Source organism: Phalacrocorax carbo, chromosome 2, assembly GCF_963921805.1.
Source record: "Phalacrocorax carbo chromosome 2, bPhaCar2.1, whole genome shotgun sequence".
NCBI classification, from domain to species: Eukaryota; Metazoa; Chordata; class Aves; order Suliformes; family Phalacrocoracidae; genus Phalacrocorax; species Phalacrocorax carbo.
In genome coordinates, this window is record NC_087514.1 from 167,900,969 (window position 1) to 167,922,778 (window position 21,810).

The window sequence follows — 21,810 nt, forward strand, 5'->3', positions numbered from 1 at the left end:
TGGTGTGGTGGCTTCAGCCCTCCACGTCCCCCCAGCTCTGGGGGGGCCCCATGCCAGCTCCCCCTCCCCGGGTGTCACCCCCTGCCCATCGTCCCCAGCCCAGGAGGAGGGATGGGGACGCGGCAGGTCCAGGCAGAGCAGTGGGGAGAGGCGGGTCCCCCCCTGACTCCTCGGGGCCTGGGACAAAGCAGCAGAGAGGGATCTCTGAGGATACACCTTTACTGCATGTGCCCCCCCGTCCCCACGGTGCCCCCCCAGTATCCCCCTGTCCCGTCTCTCCTCCAAGCTGGAGAGCTCAGCAATGGCTCCAAGGTGCATGAGAGAATCTCTGCTCCTGCTGCAGCTCTGCAGGGGACAGGGACCCCCATTTCCCATCTTGGAGCTCCCATTTCCCATCCCAGCGCCCCCCTCTCCCATCCAGAACCCCCCATTTCCCATCCCAGAGCTCCCATTTCCCATCCAGGACCCCACATTTCCCATCCCAGAGCTCCCATTTCCCATCCAGGACCCCCCATTTCCCATCCCAGAGCTCCCATTTCCCATCCAGGACCCCCCATTTCCCATCCCAGAGCTCCCATTTCCCATCCAGGACCCCCCATTTCCCATCCCAGAGCTCCCATTTCCCATCCAGGACCCCCCATTTCCCATCCCAGAGCTCCCATTTCCCATCCAGGACCCCACATTTCCCATCCCAGAGCCCGCATTTCCCACCCCGGAGCCCCCAAGGTGATGGAGCACCCAGGGGGCCAGCCGGGGCACCCCCAGCCGTGTGGGGTGCTGCTCCGGGGGCTCAGGCAGCCCCCCAGCCCTTCAGCAAGGCCGGGTTCCCCCCGGCTGCTCCGGCATCCCTCCGGCGAGGCCAGGCTGGATGGTGGTGGCCCGGGGCTGGGGGGGGGTCTCCTCTCGTGGGACCTGGCGGGGGGGGTCTCGCGGCTCAGAAGACATAGGAGTTGGGGTCGGGGCGGCCGCCCAGCGCCCGCTCGGCCTGGGCGATGGTGTCGTCGGCGCGCCGGCTCAGCTCCCGGCATTCCTGCAGCACCTCCCCGAACTGCTTGTAGGCCTCCTCCATGATGGAGCTGCGCCGGGGCGGCCGCGGCTCCCAGAAACCCGCCTCCACCCAGGGCTGAGCCGCACCGGGCGGTTCGGTGCCGGCCCCACCGGCGCCGCGTCCCAGCGAGGTGTCGAGATCGCGGCAGAGCTGGTAGAGCTCGCTGCCGCGGCCGGATACCCGCTCGCCGTCGATGGCTTTGAGGCCGGGGAACATGTCGGCCAGGGCGGCGCGGTAGGCCGGCGCGGCGCAGAGCGGGTTGGCGAGGCGGGCGAGGGGGTCGCGCAGGCGCAGGCTCTCGAGGCGCCGCAGCCCCGTCAGGCAGCGCAGCTGCTGCAGGCTGCTCACGCGGTTACCGGCCACGTTGAGGCTCTGCAGGTTGCGGCAGGAGCCGAGCGGCTCCAGGCTGGCCACGCGGTTGCGGGAGAGGTTGAGGACGGCGAGGGACTTGAGGGCGGCCAGCGGCCCCAGCTGGGCGATGGCGTTGCCGGAGAGGTCCAGCCACTCCAGGTTGGCGCAGTCGCCCAGGCAGCCCAGGTGGGCGATGCCGCGGCCCCGCAGCCGCAGCAGCAGGATGGACTCCAGGGCGAACTCCCCGGTGCTGGCCTTCAGCAGCTGGGGGGTGATCCGCACCCCACCTTCCTCCTCCTCCTCCTCCTCCTCCTCCTCCTCCTCCTCCTCCTGCTCGCACGCCTCCCCGCGCCCCTCCATCCTGGCCGGTGGGGGACCCCGGATCTGCTCGGCTCCTGCAGGGAGAGGGACGGGGGTCAGGTCCTGAAGCGGGGTGGCTCTGTGGTCCCCAGGACCCCCCCATATCCCCCAGTACCACCCCTGTCTCCCCCGAGATCCCCCTGTGTCCCCCAGGACCACCCCGTGTCCCCCAGGATCCCCTCCCATGTCCCCCAGGAGCCCCCTGTGTTCCCTAGGGTCCCCCTGTGTCCCCCAGGACCGTGCCATGTCACCCAGGATCCCCTCCCATGTACCCCAGGACCCCCTGTGTCCCCCAGGACCCCACTCTGTCCCCCAGGACTCTCCTGTGTCTCCCAGGACCCTCCCGTGTTCCCCAGGAACCCCATATCCCCAGGACCCACCCCGTGTCCCCCAAGACCCCCCATCTCCCCAGTACCACCCCTGTCTCCCCCAAGATCCCTCTGTGTCCCTCAGGATCCCCCCTCGTGTCCCCAGGACCCCCTGTGTCCCCCAAGATCCCCCCCATGTCCCTCAGGACCCCCCATATCCCCAGGACCCACCCCGCGTCCCCCAAGACCCCCCATCTCCCCAGGACCCACCCCTGTCTCCCCCAAGACCCCTCTGTGTCCCTCAGGATCCCCCCTCGTGTCCCCAGGACCCCCCGTGTCCCCCAAGATCCCCCCCATGTCCCTCAGGACCCCCCATATCCCCAGGACCCACCCCGTGTCCCCCAAGACCCCCCATCTCCCCAGTACCACCCCTGTCTCCCCCAAGACCCCTCTGTGTCCCTCAGGATCCCCCCTCGTGTCCCCAGGACCCCCCGTGTCCCCCAAGATCCCCCCCATGTCCCTCAGGACCCCCCATATCCCCAGGACCCACCCCGTGTCCCCCAAGACCCCCCATCTCCCCAGTACCACCCCTGTCTCCCCCAAGACCCCTCTGTGTCCCTCAGGATCCCCCCTCGTGTCCCCAGGACCCCCCGTGTCCCCCAAGATCCCCCCCATGTCCCTCAGGACCCCCCATATCCCCAGGAGCCCCCGTGTCCCCCAAGACCCTCCCCATCTCCCCAGTACCACCCCTGTCTACCCCAAGACCCCTCTGTGTCCCCCGGGTCCCCCAAGTGTGGGGGTCCACAGGGCCCGGCTGGGGGGGGGCCTGGCACAGATCACCCGTGGGGGGTCCCGGGGTGCGGGGACACGGGGGGGACACGGTGCCCGTGGGGGGCGCTGGGGGCGCAGGGACACGCGTGGGGCCCAGAGCCCCTGGGGGGGCCTCACCCCCCCCAAGACCCGGACCTGCCCCCGCACCGCTGCCCCCCGGTTACCCCCGGACCCCCCGCCGCGCCCCCATCCCCCCGCCCCCCCGGTGCCCCCGAACCCCTCCCCCGCGCTCACCGCCCGGCGGCTCCCGGCGGCCCCCGCGGCCCCGCCCCCGCGTTGCCATGGCGACCGAGCGGCCGCCCCCAGCCCCGCCCCCCTCGCTCCCCCCCTCGCTCCCCCCCCCGCCCCGGGATCGGGACCCCACCGGGACCCCACCGGGACCGGGTCCGGGACCCCCCCGGCACACGGGCACGTGCACACGCGTGTGCACTCTCCGCCCCCCCCCAGCCGCACCAGGCCGGGCCCCCCCCCCCCGTGTGCGACCCCCCGACACGGGGTCACCCCCCTACTCCAGCCCCACGGCACTGCCGGAGCAGGGACAGACGGACAGAGATGGACGGAGGGATGGACGGACAGAGGGAGGAGGGGATGGAAGGAAAGCAGGGCTGATGGATGGGACAGAGGGAGGAGACAGACAGAGAGACACACGCTGGACAGACAGACACAGGTCTGACAGACGGACGGACAGACAGGAGGCCGCCGGGTGCTCCAGGCCTCTCACCAGGGAGCTCAGGCCCCACCGCCGTGAACGGCCCAGGGAGCGCGGTGGTGGCAGAGGTGCCGGGGGGCTCCGATGACCCCGGTGACACCCCCGAGCCACGGCTGTGCCGCACCCCCCTGTGCCCGGTGTCCCCGGTGACACCCCCGTGCCGTGGCTGTGCCGCACCCCCCTGTGCCCGGTGTCCCCGCTGACACCCCCGTGCCGTGGCTGTGCCGCAGCCCCCCCTGTGCCCGGTGTCCCCGCTGACACCCCCGTGCCGCAGCCCCCCTGTGCCCGGTGTCACCGGTGACACCCCCGTGCCGTGGCTGTGCCGCAGCCCCCCCGTGCCCGGTGTCCCCGCTGACACCCCCGTGCCGTGGCTGTGCCGCAGCCCCCCTGTGCCTGGTGTCCCCGCTGACACCCCCGTGCCGCAGCCCCCCTGTGCCCGGTGTCACCGGTGACACCCCCGTGCCGTGGCTGTGCCGCAGCCCCCCTGTGCCCGGTGTCCCCGGTGACACCCCCGTGCCGTGGCTGTGCCGCAGCCCCCCCTGTGCCCGGTGTCCCCGCTGACACCCCCGTGCCGTGGCTGTGCCGCAGCCCCCCTGTGCCCGGTGTCCCCGGTGACACCCCCGTGCCGTGGCTGTGCCGCAGCCCCCCCGTGCCCGGTGTCCCCGCTGACACCCCCGAGCCACGGCTGTGCCGCAGCCCCCCCTGTGCCCGGTGTCCCCGGTGACACCCCCGAGCCACGGCTGTGCCGCAGCCCCCCTGTGCCCGGTGTCCCCGCTGACACCCCCGTCCCACGGCTGTGCCGCACCCCCCTGTGCCCGGTGTCCCCGGTGACACCCCCGTGCCGTGGCTGTGCCGCAGCCCCCCTGTGCCCGGTGTCACCGGTGACACCCCCGTGCCGTGGCTGTGCCGCAGCCCCCCCGTGCCCGGTGTCCCCGCTGACACCCCCGAGCCACGGCTGTGCCGCAGCCCCCCTGTGCCCGGTGTCCCCGCTGACACCCCCGTGCCGTGGCTGTGCCGCAGCCCCCCTGTGCCCGGTGTCACCGGTGACACCCCCGTGCCGTGGCTGTGCCGCAGCCCCCCCGTGCCCGGTGTCCCCGCTGACACCCCCGAGCCACGGCTGTGCCGCAGCCCCCCCTGTGCCCGGTGTCCCCGGTGACACCCCCGAGCCACGGCTGTGCCGCAGCCCCCCTGTGCCTGGTGTCCCCGCTGACACCCCCGTCCCACGGCTGTGCCGCACCCCCCTGTGCCCGGTGTCCCCGGTGACACCCCCGTGCCGTGGCTGTGCCGCACCCCCCTGTGCCCGGTGTCCCCGCTGACACCCCCATGCCACGGCTGTGCCGCAGCCCCCCTGTGCCTGGTGTCCCCGCTGACACCCCCGTCCCACGGCTGTGCCGCACCCCCCTGTGCCCGGTGTCCCCGCTGACACCCCCGTGCCACAGCCCCCCTGTGCCCGGTGTCCCCGGTGACACCCCTGAGCCATGGCTGTGCCGCAGCCCCCCTGTGCCCGGTGTCACCGGTGACACCCCCGTGCCACAGCCCCCCTGTGCCCGGTGTCCCCGGTGACACCCCCGTGCCGCAGCCCCCCTGTGCCCGGTGTCCCCGGTGACACCCCCGTGCCGTGGCTGTGCCGCAGCCCCCCTGTGCCCGGTGTCCCCGGTGACACCCCCGTGCCGTGGCTGTGCCGCAGCCCCCCTGTGCCCGGTGTCCCCGCTGACACCCCCGTCCCACGGCTGTGCCGCAGCCCCCCTGTGCCCGGTGTCCCCGCTGACACCCCCGTGCCACAGCCCCCCTGTGCCCGGTGTCCCCGGTGACACCCCTGAGCCATGGCTGTGCCGCAGCCCCCCTGTGCCCGGTGTCCCCGGTGACACCCCCGTGCCGCAGCCCCCCTGTGCCCGGTGTCCCCGGTGACACCCCCGTGCCGTGGCTGTGCCGCAGCCCCCCTGTGCCCGGTGTCCCCGGTGACACCCCCGTGCCGTGGCTGTGCCGCAGCCCCCCTGTGCCCGGTGTCCCCGCTGACACCCCCGTCCCACGGCTGTGCCGCACCCCCCTGTGCCCGGTGTCCCCGGTGACACCCCTGAGCCACGGCTGTGCCGCACCCCCCTGTGCCCGGTGTCCCCGCTGACACCCCCGTGCCGTGGCTGTGCCGCAGCCCCCCTGTGCCCGGTGTCCCCGGTGACACCCCCGTGCCACGGCTGTGCCGCAGCCCCCCTGTGCCCGGTGTCCCCGGTGACACCCCTGAGCCACGGCTGTGCCGCAGCCCCCTGTGCCCGGTGTCCCCGGTGACACCCCCGTGCCGTGGCTGTGCCGCAGCCCCCCTGTGCCCGGTGTCCCCGCTGACACCCCCGTGCCGTGGCTGTGCCGCAGCCCCCAATCCCAGTGTCGGACACTGGCCCCGGCTGCTTCGGCCCCGAGCAGCCTCCCAGCCCTGGCCCGGCGGCACCGCGGCTCTGCCACCCCACGCCACCCTTCTCGCCCCCGCGGTGCAGCTCCCGCTTGGCCCCAAGGAAAGTTTGACAAAAGTCGGTTTATTGGCAGTTTTGGCTCGTTCCTACCACGGCAGTGCCTGCCAGCCCCGGCGGGTCGGTGCCCCACCGCACATGGCAGCACCCCACACGCAGCCCCGCCGCCCGGCATCGCCGTGGGGCTCCCCCGGCACCCCCGGGCTTGGCGCGGGCCGGCCCTCGCTCGGAGCTTTCTAAGAGCGTCTCAGAGCTGAGGTTTTCCCCCCGGCCACGTCGCCGCCGGCACCCGTGGAAGCCGCTCTCGGTGCCGTGTGCCGCGGCGGGCAGCGGGAGAGCGGCCGTTCGGCAGCCGAGGGTCCCCGGCGCGGGGAAGGGCGCCGAGGGCACGAGCATCGCTGGGAGCCGCCGGGGCCCCCCCCAGCACGTCCCGGTGCTCAGCCCCCGGTGCTCAGAGGGCGGCGGGGGCCGGGGCGGCGGGGGCCGGCCAGCTCTGCCGGGACGAGGCGGCGGCGGCGGCGTGGGTGCGCTCGTGGCGCAGCAGATGGGTTTTGCGGCTGAAGCTCTTGCCGCACTGGGTGCAGATGTAGGGCCGGTGGCCCGTGTGCACCGCCTGGTGCCGCACCAGGTTGGTCTTGGAGCTGAAGCGCTTGCCGCACTGGGCGCAGGCGTGGGGCCGGGTGCCGGTGTGCACCGCCTGGTGCCGGGCCAGGTGGGACTTTCGGCTGAAGCCGCGGCCGCACTGCTCGCAGGCGAAGGGCCGGGCGCCGGCGTGCGCCTTGGCGTGGGCGATGAGGTTGGGCCGGGAGCTGAAGCAGCGGCCGCACTGGGGGCAGGCGAAGGGGCGCTCGCCGGTGTGCACCCGCAGGTGCCGCAGCAGGTGCTGGTTGTGGGCGAAGCCGCGGGCGCAGTGCGGGCAGGCGAAGGGGCGCTCGCCGGTGTGGGTGCGCTGGTGCGTGGTGAGGTTGGGCTTGTGGCTGAAGGTCTTCTCGCAGTGGGGGCAGGCGTAGGGCTTCAGCCCCATGTGCCCCCGCAGATGCGCCGTCAGGTGCCGCTTGTCGCTGAAGCCGCGGCCGCATTCGGCGCAGGCGAAGGGTCGGCCCTCCCGGTGCAGCCGGCGGTGGGACGCCAGGTTCTTCTTCCAGCTGAAGCTCTTCCCGCACTCGGGGCAGGGGAAGGGTTTCTGCTCGGCGGGGAGCGCCCCGGCGCCGTCCCCCGGCGCCGGCTCGGCGTGCAGCTGCTGGTGCCGCAGGAGGTGCTGCTTGTGGGCGAAGCGGCGGCCGCAGCGGGCGCAGGGGAAGGGGCGCTCGCCGGTGTGGGTGCGCTGGTGCCGCACCAGGTGGGTTTTCTTGCGGAAGCGGCGGCCGCACTCGGCGCAGGGGAAGGGCCGCTCGCCCGTGTGCGTCTTCTGGTGGGAGCGCAGGTGGATCTTCTGGCGGAAGCGGCGGCCGCACTGGCCGCAGGGGAAGGGCCGCTCGCCCGTGTGCACCCGCAGGTGCCGGGTCAGGTGCGCCTTCTTCCCGAAGCCCTTCCCGCACTGGGCGCAGGCGAAGGGGCGCGGGGGGGCCGGGGTCCCGCAGCCCCCGCAGGGCCGCGGTTCGCCCTCGCCCGCCGGCGGCGGCAGGCTGAGCCGAGCCTGGAAGCAGTGCTCGCAGCCCTCGGCGCCGGCCGGGCTCTGGCCCAGCAGCGGCCACGGCGGCAGGGCGAAGGCGGGCAGCGCGCCGTAGCCCAGCTCCTCCGGGCACGGCTGCTCCGCTTTGCAGGCGCCCAGGCAGTCCGGCGCGCCGGCGGCATGGGGGAAGACGCCGGCCGGGGGCTGCCCTGCCAGCAGGGCTTCAGCGCCGGGGCTGGCCGGCCACTCCTCGTACTCCTCCTCCACCTTCACCTTCCTCACCAGCCAGTCCTCTGCAGGGCACACACGGCGGGGCGGTGGGCACGTGGGCGCTCCCCCCGGCGCGCCTCACGCCAAGGACGGGTGGCTCCGGCACCGGGGACGGAGCGACCGGCACCGCACGGCCCCAGCGGCCGGGGGGGCTGTGGGGGGCACGGCGGGTTTGCCGTGTGCCGGCGGTGCCAGCGCGTGCCCTCACCTGGGCATCCGTGCTCCGGCTCCACGGCGGCCCCCGGCTCCTCGCCCTCGCCGATCGCCTCCGCCTTGGGGACCAGCAGCCGCGCTGGGAAGAGAAAGGGGGCAAAGCCAGGGTCCCCCCCCGGCTCCGGGACGGCCCCTCGCCCTGCCGGGACCCCGGGAGACCCCTGGGAGCGCGGGGACGGGCAGGGGGACGGGCGGGACCGCCTTGGCACCCACCTGAGCCGTCGCAGCCCGGCGCCTCCATCTCGGCCAGCGGGTCCGGCTCTGGCTGGGCCACGGGGGAACCTGGGGGGACGGGACCCGGCTGACCCCCCGCCGCGGCACCCCACCGGCACCCACGCCTCCCTCTCCCCGTCCCCCCGGCACCCAAAACCCTGCGGCCACGGGGATGGGCGGCTGCCCACCCCGCACCTCGCCTGTCCCTGGGACTGGGGGCTGCGGGGGTCCCGTCCCGGGGGGTGGCGGGAGCGGCGCGGGGACCACCGGGCTCACGGGGCGTCGAAGCTCTCCCTCGTGGTGCGGCTCCGGCGAGGGTCGGCGCTCGGTGGGGCTGGGGAGGAACGGCGGGGGGCCGCGGGGGGGCCGCCCAGGGAACCCCGACCCCCGCCGCCCGCCCTGCAGAGCCCCGGCGGGGGGGGGGGGGGGGGGGGATCGCGGGGGGGGGGGGGGGGGAGGGGGAAGCGGGGAGGGTCGGGGGTCCCCGGCCAGCCCCGAGACCCCCGCCCCGGGGTGGGGGGCCACCGGCCGCCGGCACCCGTGGGGTGTCCCCACCCCGGCCCCCCGGCACCCTACAGCCCCCCACAAGCCCTTCCCGTCCCCACCCCCGCCATCCTGCCCCGCCCCCCCCGGTGCCCCCCCCGCCCTTGGTGCTCCCCAAAACCACCGCCCCCCCCCGCCGCGCCCGTCGCCGCGGCCTCGGGGCGGGGGCCGGGGCTCCCCCGCCGCCCCTACCTGCTCCCCCGCCGCCGCCGCCCGGCCCCGCCCCGCCCGCGGTGGCCGCCGGTCCCCCCGCCCCCCCGGTCCCCGCCCCCGCCGCTCCCCCGCCCGCCCCCCCCCCGCCGCCACCGGGGCACCGGCAGCGCCACCGGGGCTGGACCCCCCCCACGGGCGCCGGCACCGGGCCGGGGGCGTCCGGGATGGGGGGGGCACCGGGCACCGGGACGAGCCGCCGCCCTCCGCCCGCCCCCACGTGCCGAGTTGGGGCCGTGTCTCCCCCCCCGTGTCACCCCCTGTGTCACCCCCTGTGTCACCCCCTGTGTCACCCCCTGTCACCCCCCGTGTCACCCCTGTGTCACCCCCCGTGCCACCCCCTGTGTCACCCCCTGTGTCATCCCCTGTCACCCCCCCGTGCCACCCCCCGTGCCACCCCCCGTGCCACCCCCTGTGTCACCCCCTGTGTCACCCCCTGTGTCACCCCCTGTCACCCCCCGTGCCACCCCCCCGTGCCACCCCCTGTGTCACCCCCCGTGCCACCCCCTGTGTCACCCCCTGTCACCCCCCCGTGCCACCCCCTGTGTCACCCCCCGTGCCACCCCCTGTGTCACCCCCTGTGTCACCCCCTGTGTCACCCCCTGTCACCCCCCGTGTCACCCCCCGTGCCACCCCCTGTGTCATCCCCTGTCACCCCCCCGTGCCACCCCCCGTGTCACCCCCCGTGCCACCCCCTGTGTCACCCCCTGTGTCACCCCCTGTCACCCCCCCGTGCCACCCCCCGTGTCACCCCCTGTGTCACCCCCTGTCACCCCCCCGTGCCACCCCCTGTGTCACCCCCTCTGTCACCCCCTGTCACCCCCCCGTGCCACCCCCTGTGTCACCCCCTGTGTCACCCCCCGTGCCACCCCCCGTGCCACCCCCTGTGTCACCCCCTGTGTCACCCCCTGTGTCACCCCCTGTCACCCCCCCGTGCCACCCCCTGTGTCACCCCCTGTGTCACCCCCTGTCACCCCCCGTGTCACCCCTGTGTCACCCCCCGTGCCACCCCCTGTGTCACCCCCTGTGTCACCCCCCCGTGCCACCCCCCGTGTCACCCCCTGTGTCACCCCCTGTCACCCCCCCGTGCCACCCCCGTGTCACCCCCTGTGTCACCCCCCCGTGTCACCCCCCCGTGTCACCCCCCGTGTCACCCCCTGTGTCACCCCCTGTCACCCCCCCGTGTCACCCCCCCGTGTCACCCCCTGTGTCACCCCCTGTCACCCCCCCGTGTCACCCCCCCGTGTCACCCCCTGTGTCACCCCCTGTCACCCCCCCGTGTCACCCCCCCGTGTCACCCCCTGTGTCACCCCCGTGTCACGCCCTCTGTCACCCCCGTCACCCCCCCGTGACACCCCCCCGTGTCGTCCCCTGTGTCACCCCCCGTGTTGCCCCCGTGTCACCCCATGTCACCCCCGTACCACGCCCTCTGTCACCCCCCTGTGTCACCCCCCTGTGTCACCCCCCGTGTCACCTGCCCAGTGTCACCCCCCTGGAGAACCCCCCCCACCGGGTCCGGGTGGGGCGTGGGGATACGGGACGGGGGGACATGGGGGGACACTGGGGGACACGGGAGCACATGGCCGTGGGGATGGAGGGGGGATATGGAGGCAGACACACAGGACAGGGATGGGGGGGGACACTGCTGTGGGGCAGCTCCGGGGTGTCCCTGGGTCCCCCGGGGGGCCCTTCCCGTGGGCCCAGGGTCCCCCCACCATTCCTGGGTGGGGGAGCAGGACCAGGACATGGGGGTCACGGCACATCCGCGTGGGGGGCGGGGCCCAGCCGTGGGGGGCAGAGCCCTAATCCCTAATCCCAAGATGTGCTGGATGCCGGATGCGCCCCCGCTCCGGATCCGGCCCCCCCAGCGCAGTCCTGAGGGGTTTGCCCTGGCAACGGGGCGATGGGGGGGTCCGGTGGGGGGCCCCCCCCCTCAGCCGGCAGCTGGGACCAATCGGCGTCCCCGCAGCTGACCCGCGCCACCGCGCACACCCCATAAATCCCGGGGTCCCTCGGGGTGCGCCGCGAGAGGTTCGGGGGGCGGCGGCGGCGCCTGGGCGGAGAGCGGGTGTCCGGGCGGCCCCGGGGTAAGAGGGGCCAGGGTGGGGGGGTGAACACTGTCCCAGGGTGGCCCCCATCCTGGGGGGCTGGGGACGGTCCCTGCCCGTGTCCCCCCGTCCCCACCGCGGCCACCCCGCCACCTCCTGCCCCGCCGGTAACGCGGGGGTCCCCCGCCAGGGTGGCCGGCGCGGCACGGTGCAGCCGGGGTACGGTGCGGCATGGCCGGGGGGCTGCGGGTTCCCGGCCGGGTCCTGGCCTCCCTCCTGCTCTGGGCAGCCGCGGCGGAGGCGGCCACCGGGTGAGTCCTCCGTGGCGAAGGCCGCACCGCATCCCCGTGCCGGGGTACGGCGGCGGGACCCCGGCCCCCGCTGGGTTTGGGGGAGCGGGATGGGCGCCGGCGCCGCGGGTGACTGGGTGCGGCGGCAGGCGGTGGTGCGAGCGGACGGTGCAGGTGACGGCAGAGGAAGAGGTGACGCCGCGGCGCGAGGACGCGGTGCCCTGCGCCAGCCTCTACCACTACAGCCTGGCGGGATGGCGCATCGACCGGGACCGCATGCGCCAGGCCTACGGCGGGGACCGCGGTGAGCCCCACCGCGACGCCCAGCCCGGCGCCGGCGCCCTGCTCTGCTACATCTACAGGTGAGCGCCGGTGGGGGCCTGCGGTGCGCGGCACGGGGGCGACGCCGGGTACCCATCCCCGCACCGTGTGCCCCCCGATTCCTCCGTGACGCCGCGGCTCCCCCTGCCCTGCAGACCCCCGGAGATGCGGCCGGTGGTGTGGAACCGCACGGTGCGCGCCTGCTGCCAGGGCTGGAGCGGGCCCCACTGCACCGAAGGTAGGGGCGGGCAGCGCGGCATGGTGGCACCGCCGGTGCCGAGCGCCCGGTGCTCGCCGGCGGAGACGAGGCGCATCCCTGTGCGGCAGGCGAAGGCTCGCTGGGGCGCTGCTATGGCACGTGGCGGTGCCAGGACGCCGCCGGCAGCCGCAACCTCTCCGCCATGAGCCTGGCCGAGTGCTGCCGGCACCCCTGGGGACACAGCTGGAGGAACGGCACCGCCGCGCCCTGCGTCGCCTGCACCCGCCTGCCCCTCGCCGGTGGGTCCGGGGACCCCAGGGGGGGACGTGGGGGGACCCACAGGGGGTCATTTCCTGAGCGGCGTCACCTCCCTGCCGCAGGAGAGCCGTCCCCGTGGCCGATGCCTGCTGCGGCGCTGCATGGAGCGGCCGCCCGGCACCGGGGTCCCTTGGCCAGCTGCCTCACCTGGGCCGGGTCCCGCTACCGCACCTTCGACGGGCGCCACTTCCACTTCTCCGGCGAGTGCTCCTACAGCCTGGCCGCCGCCGCCACCGGCACCTGGGCCATCGCCATCGCTGCCGGCAACCCCCGGGTACCGGCCACCGCCGTGGTGGGGGGCATTCGTGGCGGGGCGGAGGGGGAGCCCGGCCGGGGTCTCGGCTCCCGCCGTGGCGGCGGCTCCGGGGGCAGCGGGGGCCATCGGTCTGCCCCCACGGCACGGCGCGGCCGCGGTGTCCCCGGGCGTCCGTGGCCGCCGGCCCCGGCTGATGCGGCGCTGCCGCAGGCGCTGCACATGACCTTCGGGATGGACACGGTGGAGGCCCGGGGCCGAAACGTCTCCGTGAACGGCGCGGCGGTGCCGGAGGGACAGCCGTACCTGCGCAACGGTGAGGGCGGCGGGGTGCTCCGTGCCCGCTGCCGCCGCGCCGGGGCTCCTGGGTCCCCACCCCCCGTCCCCGTGCCACGCTGAGCCGCGCGGCGCGGTGCCGGCAGGGATCGGCGTCACGTGGCTGGGCGACTGGGTGGCCGTGGCGAGCGGGCTGGGCGTGCGGGTGGCCTCGGACGGGCGCCAGGCCGTCACCGTGACGGTGAGCGCCGAGCTGCGGGGCGGCACGCGGGGGCTCTGCGGGCCCTACAACGACGACCCTGCCGGTAAGTGTCACCTCACCGGCAATGCCGGAGGGGAAGGGGATGGGGATGACATGGGATGGGGATGGGATGGGATGGGGATGGGGGTGGGATGGGGATGGGATGGGATGGGGATGGGATGGGGATGGGGATGGGATGGGATGGGATGGGGATGGGGATGGGGATGGGGATGGGGATGGGGATGGGATGGGGATGGGATGGGGATGGGATGGGGATGGGGTGGGGATGGGATGGGGATGGGGATGGGGATGGGATGGGGATGGGGATGGGGATGGGGATGGGGATGGGATGGGGATGGGGATGGGGATGGGATGGGGATGGGGATGGGGATGGGATGGGGATGGGGATGGGATGGGGATGGGGATGGGGATGGGATGGGGATGGGATGGGGATGGGGATGGGGATGGGGATGGGGATGGGGATGGGATGGGGATGGGGATTGGATGGGGATGGGATGGGATGGGGATGGGGATGGGGATGGGATGGGGATGGGGATGGGGATGGGATGGGGATGGGGATGGGATGGGGATGGGGATGGGGATGGGATGGGGATGGGATGGGGATGGGGATGGGGATGGGGATGGGGATGGGGATGGGGATGGGATGGGGATGGGGATGGGGATGGGAATGGGGATGGGGATGGGATGGGGATGGGATGGGGATGGGGATGGGATGGGGATGGGGTAAGATGGGATGGGGATGGGGATGGGATGGGGATGGGATGGGATGGGGATGGGGATGGGGATGGGGATGGGATGGGGATGGGGATGGGGATGGGATGGGGATGGGATGGGGATGGGGATGGGATGGGGATGGGGTAAGATGGGATGGGGATGGGATCGGGGTGTGATGGGTAGGGGATGGGTTCAGGGTGTGATGGGTAGGGGATGGGTTCGGGTGGGATGGGACAGAGGGGTATGACGCCGGCCCCGTGCCGGGGGAGCGGGGACGGAGGACGGTGTCGGGGCAGCCGTGTGCCGTGTCCCCCCGCCCGCCCCAGCCCTCCCTGCGCCCCCAGATGATTTCCTGCGGCCGGGGGGGGACGCGGCCCCCTTCGCCGCCAGCTTTGGCAACTCCTGGAAGATCCCGGACGCCGGCTCGGAGGTACCGCGGCAGCGCCGGGCTCTGGGTCGGGATGGGGCTGCCGACCCCCGTGCCCGACTTGGGGTCCCTGGGGCGGTCCCCCCGGCTCTGAGGGTCCCCCCCCCGGGCTCAGCCCGCCTGCAGGGACGCGGTGGAGCCCGGCCCCGGCTGCGCGGCAGGCGACGCGGCGCGGCGAGCGGCCGAGGCCATCTGCGGGACGCTGCTGGCCGAGCCCTTCCGCCAGTGCCACGGCGAGGTGAGCGGGCACCGGCTGCCGCGGGGTGCCGGGGGGCGGCGGGGGGTGCCGGTGCCGCCTCCCCCACCCACCGCCTCCACGCCAGGTCGACCCGGGCGGTTTTCACGCGGCGTGCCTGGAGGTGCTGTGCCGGGAGGGCGACGCCGGGCCCTCGCCGCCCCCCGCCGCCTGCGACACCTTCGCCGCCTACGCGCGGGACTGCGCCCAGCGCCAGACCTACGTCGAGTGGCGCCGGCCCGGCTTCTGCGGTAGGGGCGCTGGGGGGGGGCCCCGGCGCCGAGCCCCTCCCTGCTGCCGCTCCCGGCCCCCGCTGCGCCCCAGAGGGCTCTGCCTGCGCCCCGTGGCTGCGTGCCCCCCAATTAGTTGTGTGTGCACCCCTCCGTCCTGTGCACCCCTCCATTTTTTTTGCGCCCCAATTTCTTGTGCATGCGCCCCTTGTTCACAGGCACCCCTCGGCTGTGTGCGCCCCAACGGGTTGTGTGTGCACCATCAGTCCTGTGCACCCCAAAAGCTTCTGTTTGCGCCCCGTGCTTCATGTGCACCCCAATTCCTTGTGCGTGCACCCCTTGTTTGTGTGCTCCCCTAAAGCTTGTGCATGCACCCCTCAATTCTGTGCACCCCAACTAGCTGTGCGTGCACCCTTCAGCCCTGTGCGCCCCAAAGGTTTCTGCTTGCACCCCATGGCTGCGTGCACCCCAATAGGTTGTGGGTGCACCCCTTAATTTTGTGCACCCCAATTTCTTGCACATGCACCCCTCAGTCCTGCGCGCCCCAAAGGCTCCTGCTCGCACCCCATGACTGCGGGCACCCTAATTGCTTGTGTCTGCACCCCTCGGTCGCGAGCACCCCAATTCCTTGTGCATGCACCCCTCGATTCTGTGCACCCCAACTAGCTGTGCGTGCACCCCTCAGCCCTGTGCGCCCCAAAGGTTTCTGCTTGCACCCCATGGCTGCGTGCACCCCAATAGATTGTGGGTGCACCCCAATTTCTTGCGCGTGCACCCCTCAGTCCTGCGCGCCCCAAAGGCTCCTGCTCGCACCCCGTGACTGCGGGCACCCTAATTGCTTGAGTCTGCACCCCTCGGTCGCGAGCACCCCAATTCCTTGTGCGTGCACGCGTCGGTCCTGTGCACCCCAAAGGTTTCTGCCGGCATCCCCCAGCTGGGTGCACCCCAAAGGCCGGGGCGCGCACCCCTCAGCCACAGCGGCCGGCGCCGCGCGGCGGTGCTGAGCGCGGCGTCCCCCCGGCAGAGCGGCGGTGCGGCGCGGGGCAGCGGTTCTCGGACTGCGTCTCCTCCTGCCCCGCCAGCTGCGCGGCCGTGGGCAGCGCCGAGGAGGCCTCGTGTCGCCAGGACTGCGCCGGCGGCTGCGAGTGCGCGCCGGGGCTCTACCGGGACGGGGGGCTCTGCGTCCCCCCGAGCGCCTGCCCCTGCCACCACCGCCGCCAGCGCTACGCCCCGGGCCAGAGCATCCGCCAACGCTGCAACCGGTGGTGAGCGACGCCGGGGCGGTGTCCGGCACTGCCAGGCTGGGGTCCCGGCACCCACCCGGGCACGGACCCTCCGATGGGCGCACGACGCCCGTCGCGCCCCGGTTTGTCGTGCCCGGCGTGGCGGGAGGCGCGGCGGCCGCGGCGCGTCCCCCCGCGGTGACCGCGGCGTCCCCGGCTGTGCCCGCAGCACGTGCCAGGGCGGGCGCTGGCTCTGCGGCCAGGACCGGTGCCCCGGGGAGTGCGCGGTGCTGGGCGGCCGCCACTACGTCACCTTCGACGGCCGCCGCTTCTCCTTCCTGGGCGCCTGCGCCTACACCCTGGTGCAGGTGAGGGCGGCCGCGGTGGTGGTGGCGGGGGCGCGCCGTGGGACGGGGACCCCGGCGCAGGGGGGGTTCAGCGGGGTCTCTGCCCCCCCAGGACTTCGTGGAGGGGCGGCTGCTGATCACGGCCGAGCACGAGCCTTGCGACGGCCACCAGCCCCTCGGCTGCCTCCGCGCCCTCTCCGTCGGCACCCGCCGGACCGTGGCACGTCTCCGCGGCACAGGTGACCCACCGCGACCCGGCGCGGTGCTGGTGGCGGTGGTGCCAGCCCGGTGGCCGGGCCCTGACGTCCCCCCGCCGTCCCGGCGCAGGCGAGGTGACGGTGGACGGGCGGGAGGTGCCGCTGCCCTTCGCCGGCGCCGAGCTGAGCGTCCGCCGGGCCTCCTCCTCCTTCCTGCTGCTCCGGACCTTCGGCGCCCACGTCCTGTGGGGGCTGGAGACCCCCGCCGCCTACATCACCCTCCAGCCCGCCTTCGCCGACAAGGTGAGCCCCGGTCCGCGGCCACGCCGCACCGCCGCGGTGGCGGTGCCCGGTAGCGGATCCGAGCGGCGTCGTGGTGCGGTAGGTGCGGGGCCTCTGCGGCACCTACAACTGGAACCAGCAAGACGAGTTCACCACGCCGGCGGGCGACGTGGAGACCGGCGTCACCGCCTTCGCCAACAAGTACCGGGCGTCCGGCGACTGCCCCGCGCTGGGGCCCGTCCCCTTCGAGCCCTGCGACGCCTTTGCCGGGCGGCGGGAGCTCGCCGAGGCCGCCTGCGCCGTCCTGCACGGGCCGGCGTTCCAGGTGCGGCGCGGCGAGGCGCGGCGAGGCGCGGCGGGCCGGTGCCCGGTGCCGGTGCCGGGTGCCGGTGCCGCGGCCCGACGTGACCCCGCCGCCGCCCCCAGCCCTGCCACCGCGCCGTGGATCCGGAGCCGTTCCGGCAGCTCTGCCTGCGGGAAGCCTGCGCCTGCCGGGACGGGCCGCGCTGCCTCTGCCCGGTGCTGGCGGCGTATGCGCGGCGCTGTGCGGGGGAGGGGGCAGCGCTGGCCTGGAGGAACCAGAGCTTCTGTGGTGAGGGGGGGGGACCGGGATGGGGAGGGGATGGGGATGGGATGGGGATGGGATGGGGATGGGGATGGGATGGGGATGGGATGGGGATGGGGATGGGGATGGGGATGGGGATGGGATGGGGATGGGATGGGATGGGATGGGGATGGGGATGGGGATGGGGATGGGGATGGGGATGGGATGGGGATGGGGATGGGATGGGATGGGGATGGGGATGGGGATGGGGATGGGGATGGGGATGGGGAGGGGATGGGGATGGGGATGGGATGGGATGGGGATGGGATGGGGATGGGATGGGGATGGGATGGGGATGGGGATGGGATGGGATGGGGATGGGGATGGGGATGGGGATGGGATGGGGATGGGATGGGGATGGGGATGGGGATGGGATGGGATGGGGATGGGGATGGGGATGGGGATGGGGATGGGGATGGGGATGGGGATGGGATGGGATGGGGATGGGGATGGGGATGGGGATGGGGATGGGGATGGGGATGGGATGGGATGGGGATGGGGATGGGGATGGGGATGGGGATGGGGATGGGGAGGGGATGGGGATGGGGATGGGGATGGGGATGGGATGGGGATGGGGATGGGGATGGGGATGGGGATGGGGATGGGGTGGGGGTGGGGATGGGGATGGGATGGGGATGGGGATGGGGATGTGGATGGGATGGGGATGGGATGGGGATGGGGATGGGGATGGGGATGGGATGGGGATGGGGATGGGGATGGGGATGGGATGGGGATGGGATGGGGATGGGATGGGGATGGGATGGGGATGGGGATGGGATGGGGTGGGGATGGGGATGGGGATGGGGTGGGGATGGGATGGGGATGGGATGGGGATGGGATGGGGATGGAATGGGGATGGGATGGAGATGGGGATGGGGATGGGATGGGGATGGGGATGGGGATGGGATGGGGTGGGGATGGGGATGGGGATGGGGTGGGGATGGGATGGGATGGGATGGGGATGGGATGGGGATGGGGATGGGATGGGGATGGGATGGGGATGGGGATGGGGATGGGATGGGGATGGGGATGGGGATGGGGATGGGATGGGATGGGGATGGGGATGGGGATGGGGAGGGGATGGGGATGGGGATGGGGATGGGATGGGGATGGGATGGGGATGGGGATGGGATGGGGATGGGATGGGGATGGGATGGGGATGGGGATGGGATGGGGATGGGATGGGGATGGGATGGGGATGGGGAGGGGATGGGATGGGGATGGGGATGGGGTAAGATGGGATGGGGATGGGGATGGGGTAAGATGGGATGGGGGTGGGATCGGGCTGTGATGGGTAGGGGATGGGTTCGGGTGGGGTGGGACAGAGCGGTATGAGGCAGGATGGGTGGGAAGGGACAGGATGTGTGGGTCGATCTGGGACAGGATGGGTTGGGCAGGATGTGTGCCGTAGGATGGGAGGGGGTGGGGATGCAGATGCGATGGGGCTGATGCCACCACATGCCCAGGCCCAGCAGGCAGGGCTGGTGCCGTGGCACAGGCAGCGACTCAGGGCCGGGCCGCCGCCATCGATGACGTCCCGCGTCCCTTCCCGCAGATGCACCATGCGCCGGGGGGCAGCTGCACCTCGAGTGCGGGCGTCCCTGCGGCCAGAGCTGTGCCGAGCTGCGCCTCGACGGCGCCGGCTCCTGCCCCGACCTGGCCGAGCTCTGCGTCCCCGGCTGCAACTGCCCCGCCGGGCTGGTGCTGGCCGAGGGCGGCGAGTGCGTCCCGCCGGCCGCCTGCCCCTGCCGCCACGGCACCGAGCTCTACCCCGCCGGCAGCCACGTCCGCCGCGGCTGCGACGCCTGGTGCGTGGCCCAGCCGCTGCCGGGGGTGGGCGGTGGGTCTCGGTGGGCCCGGCAGGACGAGGGACGCCGATCCGGTGCCGCGGGATGTTGGCGGTGGTGGGAGACGTCTGATGAAATCCCCCTACGGCCCGTTTGGGACGGCACCGCGGGATAGGTGGCTTTCATTGAACGTCCCTGCCACGGGGCACCGGTGCCACCGATGAGCAGCTCGGCCCCCGCCCGGCGCGGCTGGTGGGGGGGACCCGGCCCCAGGGTGGTGGCGTGGACCCCCGAGAGGCCAGGGTGACTCTCCTGCGGAGGGGCCTTTGTGTGGGGCGGGATGGGTGCCGGGATGTGTGCTGGGGGTGCCGGCTCCTTGGTGTGGGTCTGGCTGGGCAGGGGCCTCCCTGGTCAGGGGGTGAGAGGGGTGCTGCCCCTCACCGCCCCCCTCCCCGCAGCGTGTGCACCGGTGGGTCCTGGCACTGTGCCGAAGCCCCCTGCCCCGCCGCCGCCCTCTGCCCCGGGGGGCTGGTTCACGCGCCGGGGTCCTGCCTGCGCCGCTGCGACAGCGCCGAGCCCAACGGCACCTGCGCCGGCATCGCCGACGGCTGCGTCTGCCCCCCCGGCACCCTCTTCCTGGTGGGTGACCCCCAGCCCTGGGGGGAGGGTCCCGGGGGAGCCGGGGCATGGGGGGAGGGGGGCTGGAGAAATGGGGGGCACTGGGGGGGCTGGGGGGGTCAAGGGTATCGCTGGGCTGGAGAATTTGGGGAGCAGGGCGCGGGGGAGCGGGGTACTTAGGGTGTTGGGTTGGGGGGGTCCAGAGGACTTGGGGCATCGATGGTGTGGGCTGTGGGGCGCTGGCGAGGGGCACCGGGGGGTCGCAGCCCCTCTGCTGGTGCCCTGGGGGGGCCGGCAGCCCCCACCGCCCCCAGCCCCGGCTCACCGAGGCGGGGGGACGGGGGGGGGGGTCTCGCGCCGCAGGACGGGCGCTGCGTGCCCCCGGACGAGTGTCCCTGCCACCACGGCGGGCGGGCGTACCGCCCCAACGACACCATCGCCCGGGACTGCAACACCTGGTGAGACCCCCCCGCTCCCCCCCCCAGCCCCGGCGATGCCGGGGGTGCCGCGGCGGGGCTCAGCTCCGTCCCCCCGCAGCGTGTGCCGGCGGCAGCGGTGGCACTGCGGCCGCGAGGAGTGCGCGGGGACCTGCGTGGCCGCGGGGGACCCCCACTACGTCACCTTCGACGGGCGAGCCTTCTCCTTCCCGGGGGACTGCGAGTACCTGCTGGCGCGCGAGGCCGCCGGCCGCTTCGCCGTCACCGCCGAGAACGTCCCCTGCGGCACCGGCGGCGTCACCTGCACCAAGTCGGTGGTGGTGGTGCTGGGCAACACCATGGTGCACATGCTGCGGGGTGAGGGGGCGGCGGCGGGCGCGGGGACGGGGCCCTGCCGGGGGTCGCCGGCCCTGACAGCCCAGCGCGTCCCGGCAGGGAGGGACGTGACGGTGAACGGGGTCTCGGTGCGACCCCCCAAAACCTACAGCGGGACGGGGCTGACGCTGGAGCGCGCCGGCCTCTTCCTCCTCCTCCTCTCCCGCCTGGGGCTGGCGGTGCTCTGGGATGGAGGTGAGACCCAAGGCGGGGGCGGGGGGGCTTTCGGGGGTCCCCGGGCCCGCCGTGCCGCGGCGGGGGGGCCGCCGGAGCCGAGCGCCGTGCCGTGCCGTGCCAGGCACGCGGGTGTACGTCCAGCTGGAGCCGCGGCACCGGGGCCGCGTGGCCGGGCTCTGCGGCAACTTCGACGGCGACGCCGAGAACGACTTCGCCAGCCGGCAAGGGGTGCTGGAGCCCACCGCCGACCTCTTCGGCAACTCCTGGCGCCTCAGCCTGCTCTGCCCCGAGGTCGACGGCGCCGACGCGCGGCACCCCTGCACCGTACGGACGGGGGGGGGGACGGGGGACGGGGACCCGGGGCCTGCGGCGCGGGGAGGGCGTCTGACGGTGTCGCCGGCCCCCCCAGGAGAGCCCCCACCGCGCGACGTGGGCCCGGCAGCGCTGCGGCGTCCTCCGGCAGCGGCTCTTCGCACCGTGCCACGACGCGGTGCCGTGCCAGCGCTTCTACGACTGGTGCGTCTTCGACGCCTGCGGGTAAGCGCGGGGCCGGCGGCGGGTGGGGGGGGGGGGGTCCCCGAGCCGGGGGCGGGGGTCCCGCCGCCCCCCACCCCACCGAACCTGGCGCCCACCCACCGGGCTCCGCCGGCAGCTGCGACTCCGGCGGTGACTGCGAGTGCCTGTGCACGGCCATCGCCACCTACGCCGAGGAGTGCGGCCGGCGCGGCGTCCACATCCGATGGAGGAGCCAGGAGCTGTGCCGTGAGTCCCCGGCCCCCCGTGGGCGCTCCGGGGGTCCCGGTCGAGGCTGGGGCGGGGTCCGGGCTCTGCCCCCCGTGGGTGCTGCGGGGGTCCCGGTCAAGGCTGGGGCGGGGGTCCGGGCTCTGCCCCCCGTGGGCGCTGCGGGGGTCCCGGTCAAGGCTGGGGCGGGGGTCCAGGCTCTGCCCCCCGTGGGAGCTGCCGGGGTCCCGGTTTGGTCACGGAGCCCATCTGGTGAGCGTGGGGCCAGGGGCGCGGGCAGGGCCCCCCCGCGGGGCCGTGGGGGCCAGGAGCGCGGGCAGGG

The 21,810-nt window shown here is 74.3% G+C and overlaps 3 protein-coding genes across 3 annotated transcripts in view; 1 reads left to right on the forward strand and 2 right to left on the reverse strand.

Annotated features, from left to right (window-relative positions):
* Positions 1-232: 232 nt before the first annotated feature.
* On the reverse strand, positions 233-3,173 carry LRRC61 (leucine rich repeat containing 61). Its single transcript, XM_064445277.1, has 2 exons — positions 3,133-3,173; positions 233-1,794 (listed from the first exon to the last, which is right to left on the reverse strand). The coding sequence occupies exon 2, from the start codon at positions 1,757-1,759 to the stop codon at positions 935-937; it is 825 nt and encodes a 274-aa protein (XP_064301347.1). The 5' UTR covers positions 1,760-1,794; positions 3,133-3,173; the 3' UTR covers positions 233-934.
* Positions 3,174-6,369: 3,196 nt separating this feature from the next.
* On the reverse strand, positions 6,370-9,181 carry ZNF467 (zinc finger protein 467). Its single transcript, XM_064445263.1, has 4 exons — positions 9,110-9,181; positions 8,375-8,443; positions 8,157-8,240; positions 6,370-7,971 (listed from the first exon to the last, which is right to left on the reverse strand). Exons 2-4 carry the CDS (start codon positions 8,400-8,402, stop codon positions 6,518-6,520), a joined length of 1,566 nt encoding a protein of 521 aa, XP_064301333.1. The 5' UTR covers positions 8,403-8,443; positions 9,110-9,181; the 3' UTR covers positions 6,370-6,517.
* A 1,550-nt stretch (positions 9,182-10,731) lies between these two features.
* Positions 10,732-21,810, forward strand: part of LOC135311802 (SCO-spondin-like) — a 40,128-nt gene continuing 29,049 nt past the window's right edge. The window contains 25 exon segments of the mRNA XM_064441841.1: positions 10,732-11,214; positions 11,366-11,486; positions 11,615-11,827; positions 11,942-12,024; positions 12,114-12,284; positions 12,366-12,577; positions 12,770-12,872; positions 12,979-13,137; positions 14,153-14,238; positions 14,351-14,473; positions 14,559-14,721; positions 15,725-15,965; positions 16,153-16,291; positions 16,383-16,509; positions 16,598-16,770; positions 16,853-17,074; positions 17,176-17,341; positions 18,909-19,161; positions 19,599-19,779; positions 20,122-20,216; positions 20,296-20,552; positions 20,631-20,765; positions 20,869-21,071; positions 21,157-21,284; positions 21,400-21,509. Coding sequence (XP_064297911.1) covers positions 11,407-11,486; positions 11,615-11,827; positions 11,942-12,024; positions 12,114-12,284; positions 12,366-12,577; positions 12,770-12,872; positions 12,979-13,137; positions 14,153-14,238; positions 14,351-14,473; positions 14,559-14,721; positions 15,725-15,965; positions 16,153-16,291; positions 16,383-16,509; positions 16,598-16,770; positions 16,853-17,074; positions 17,176-17,341; positions 18,909-19,161; positions 19,599-19,779; positions 20,122-20,216; positions 20,296-20,552; positions 20,631-20,765; positions 20,869-21,071; positions 21,157-21,284; positions 21,400-21,509 — 3,823 coding nt within the window. The 5' untranslated portion in view covers positions 10,732-11,214; positions 11,366-11,406.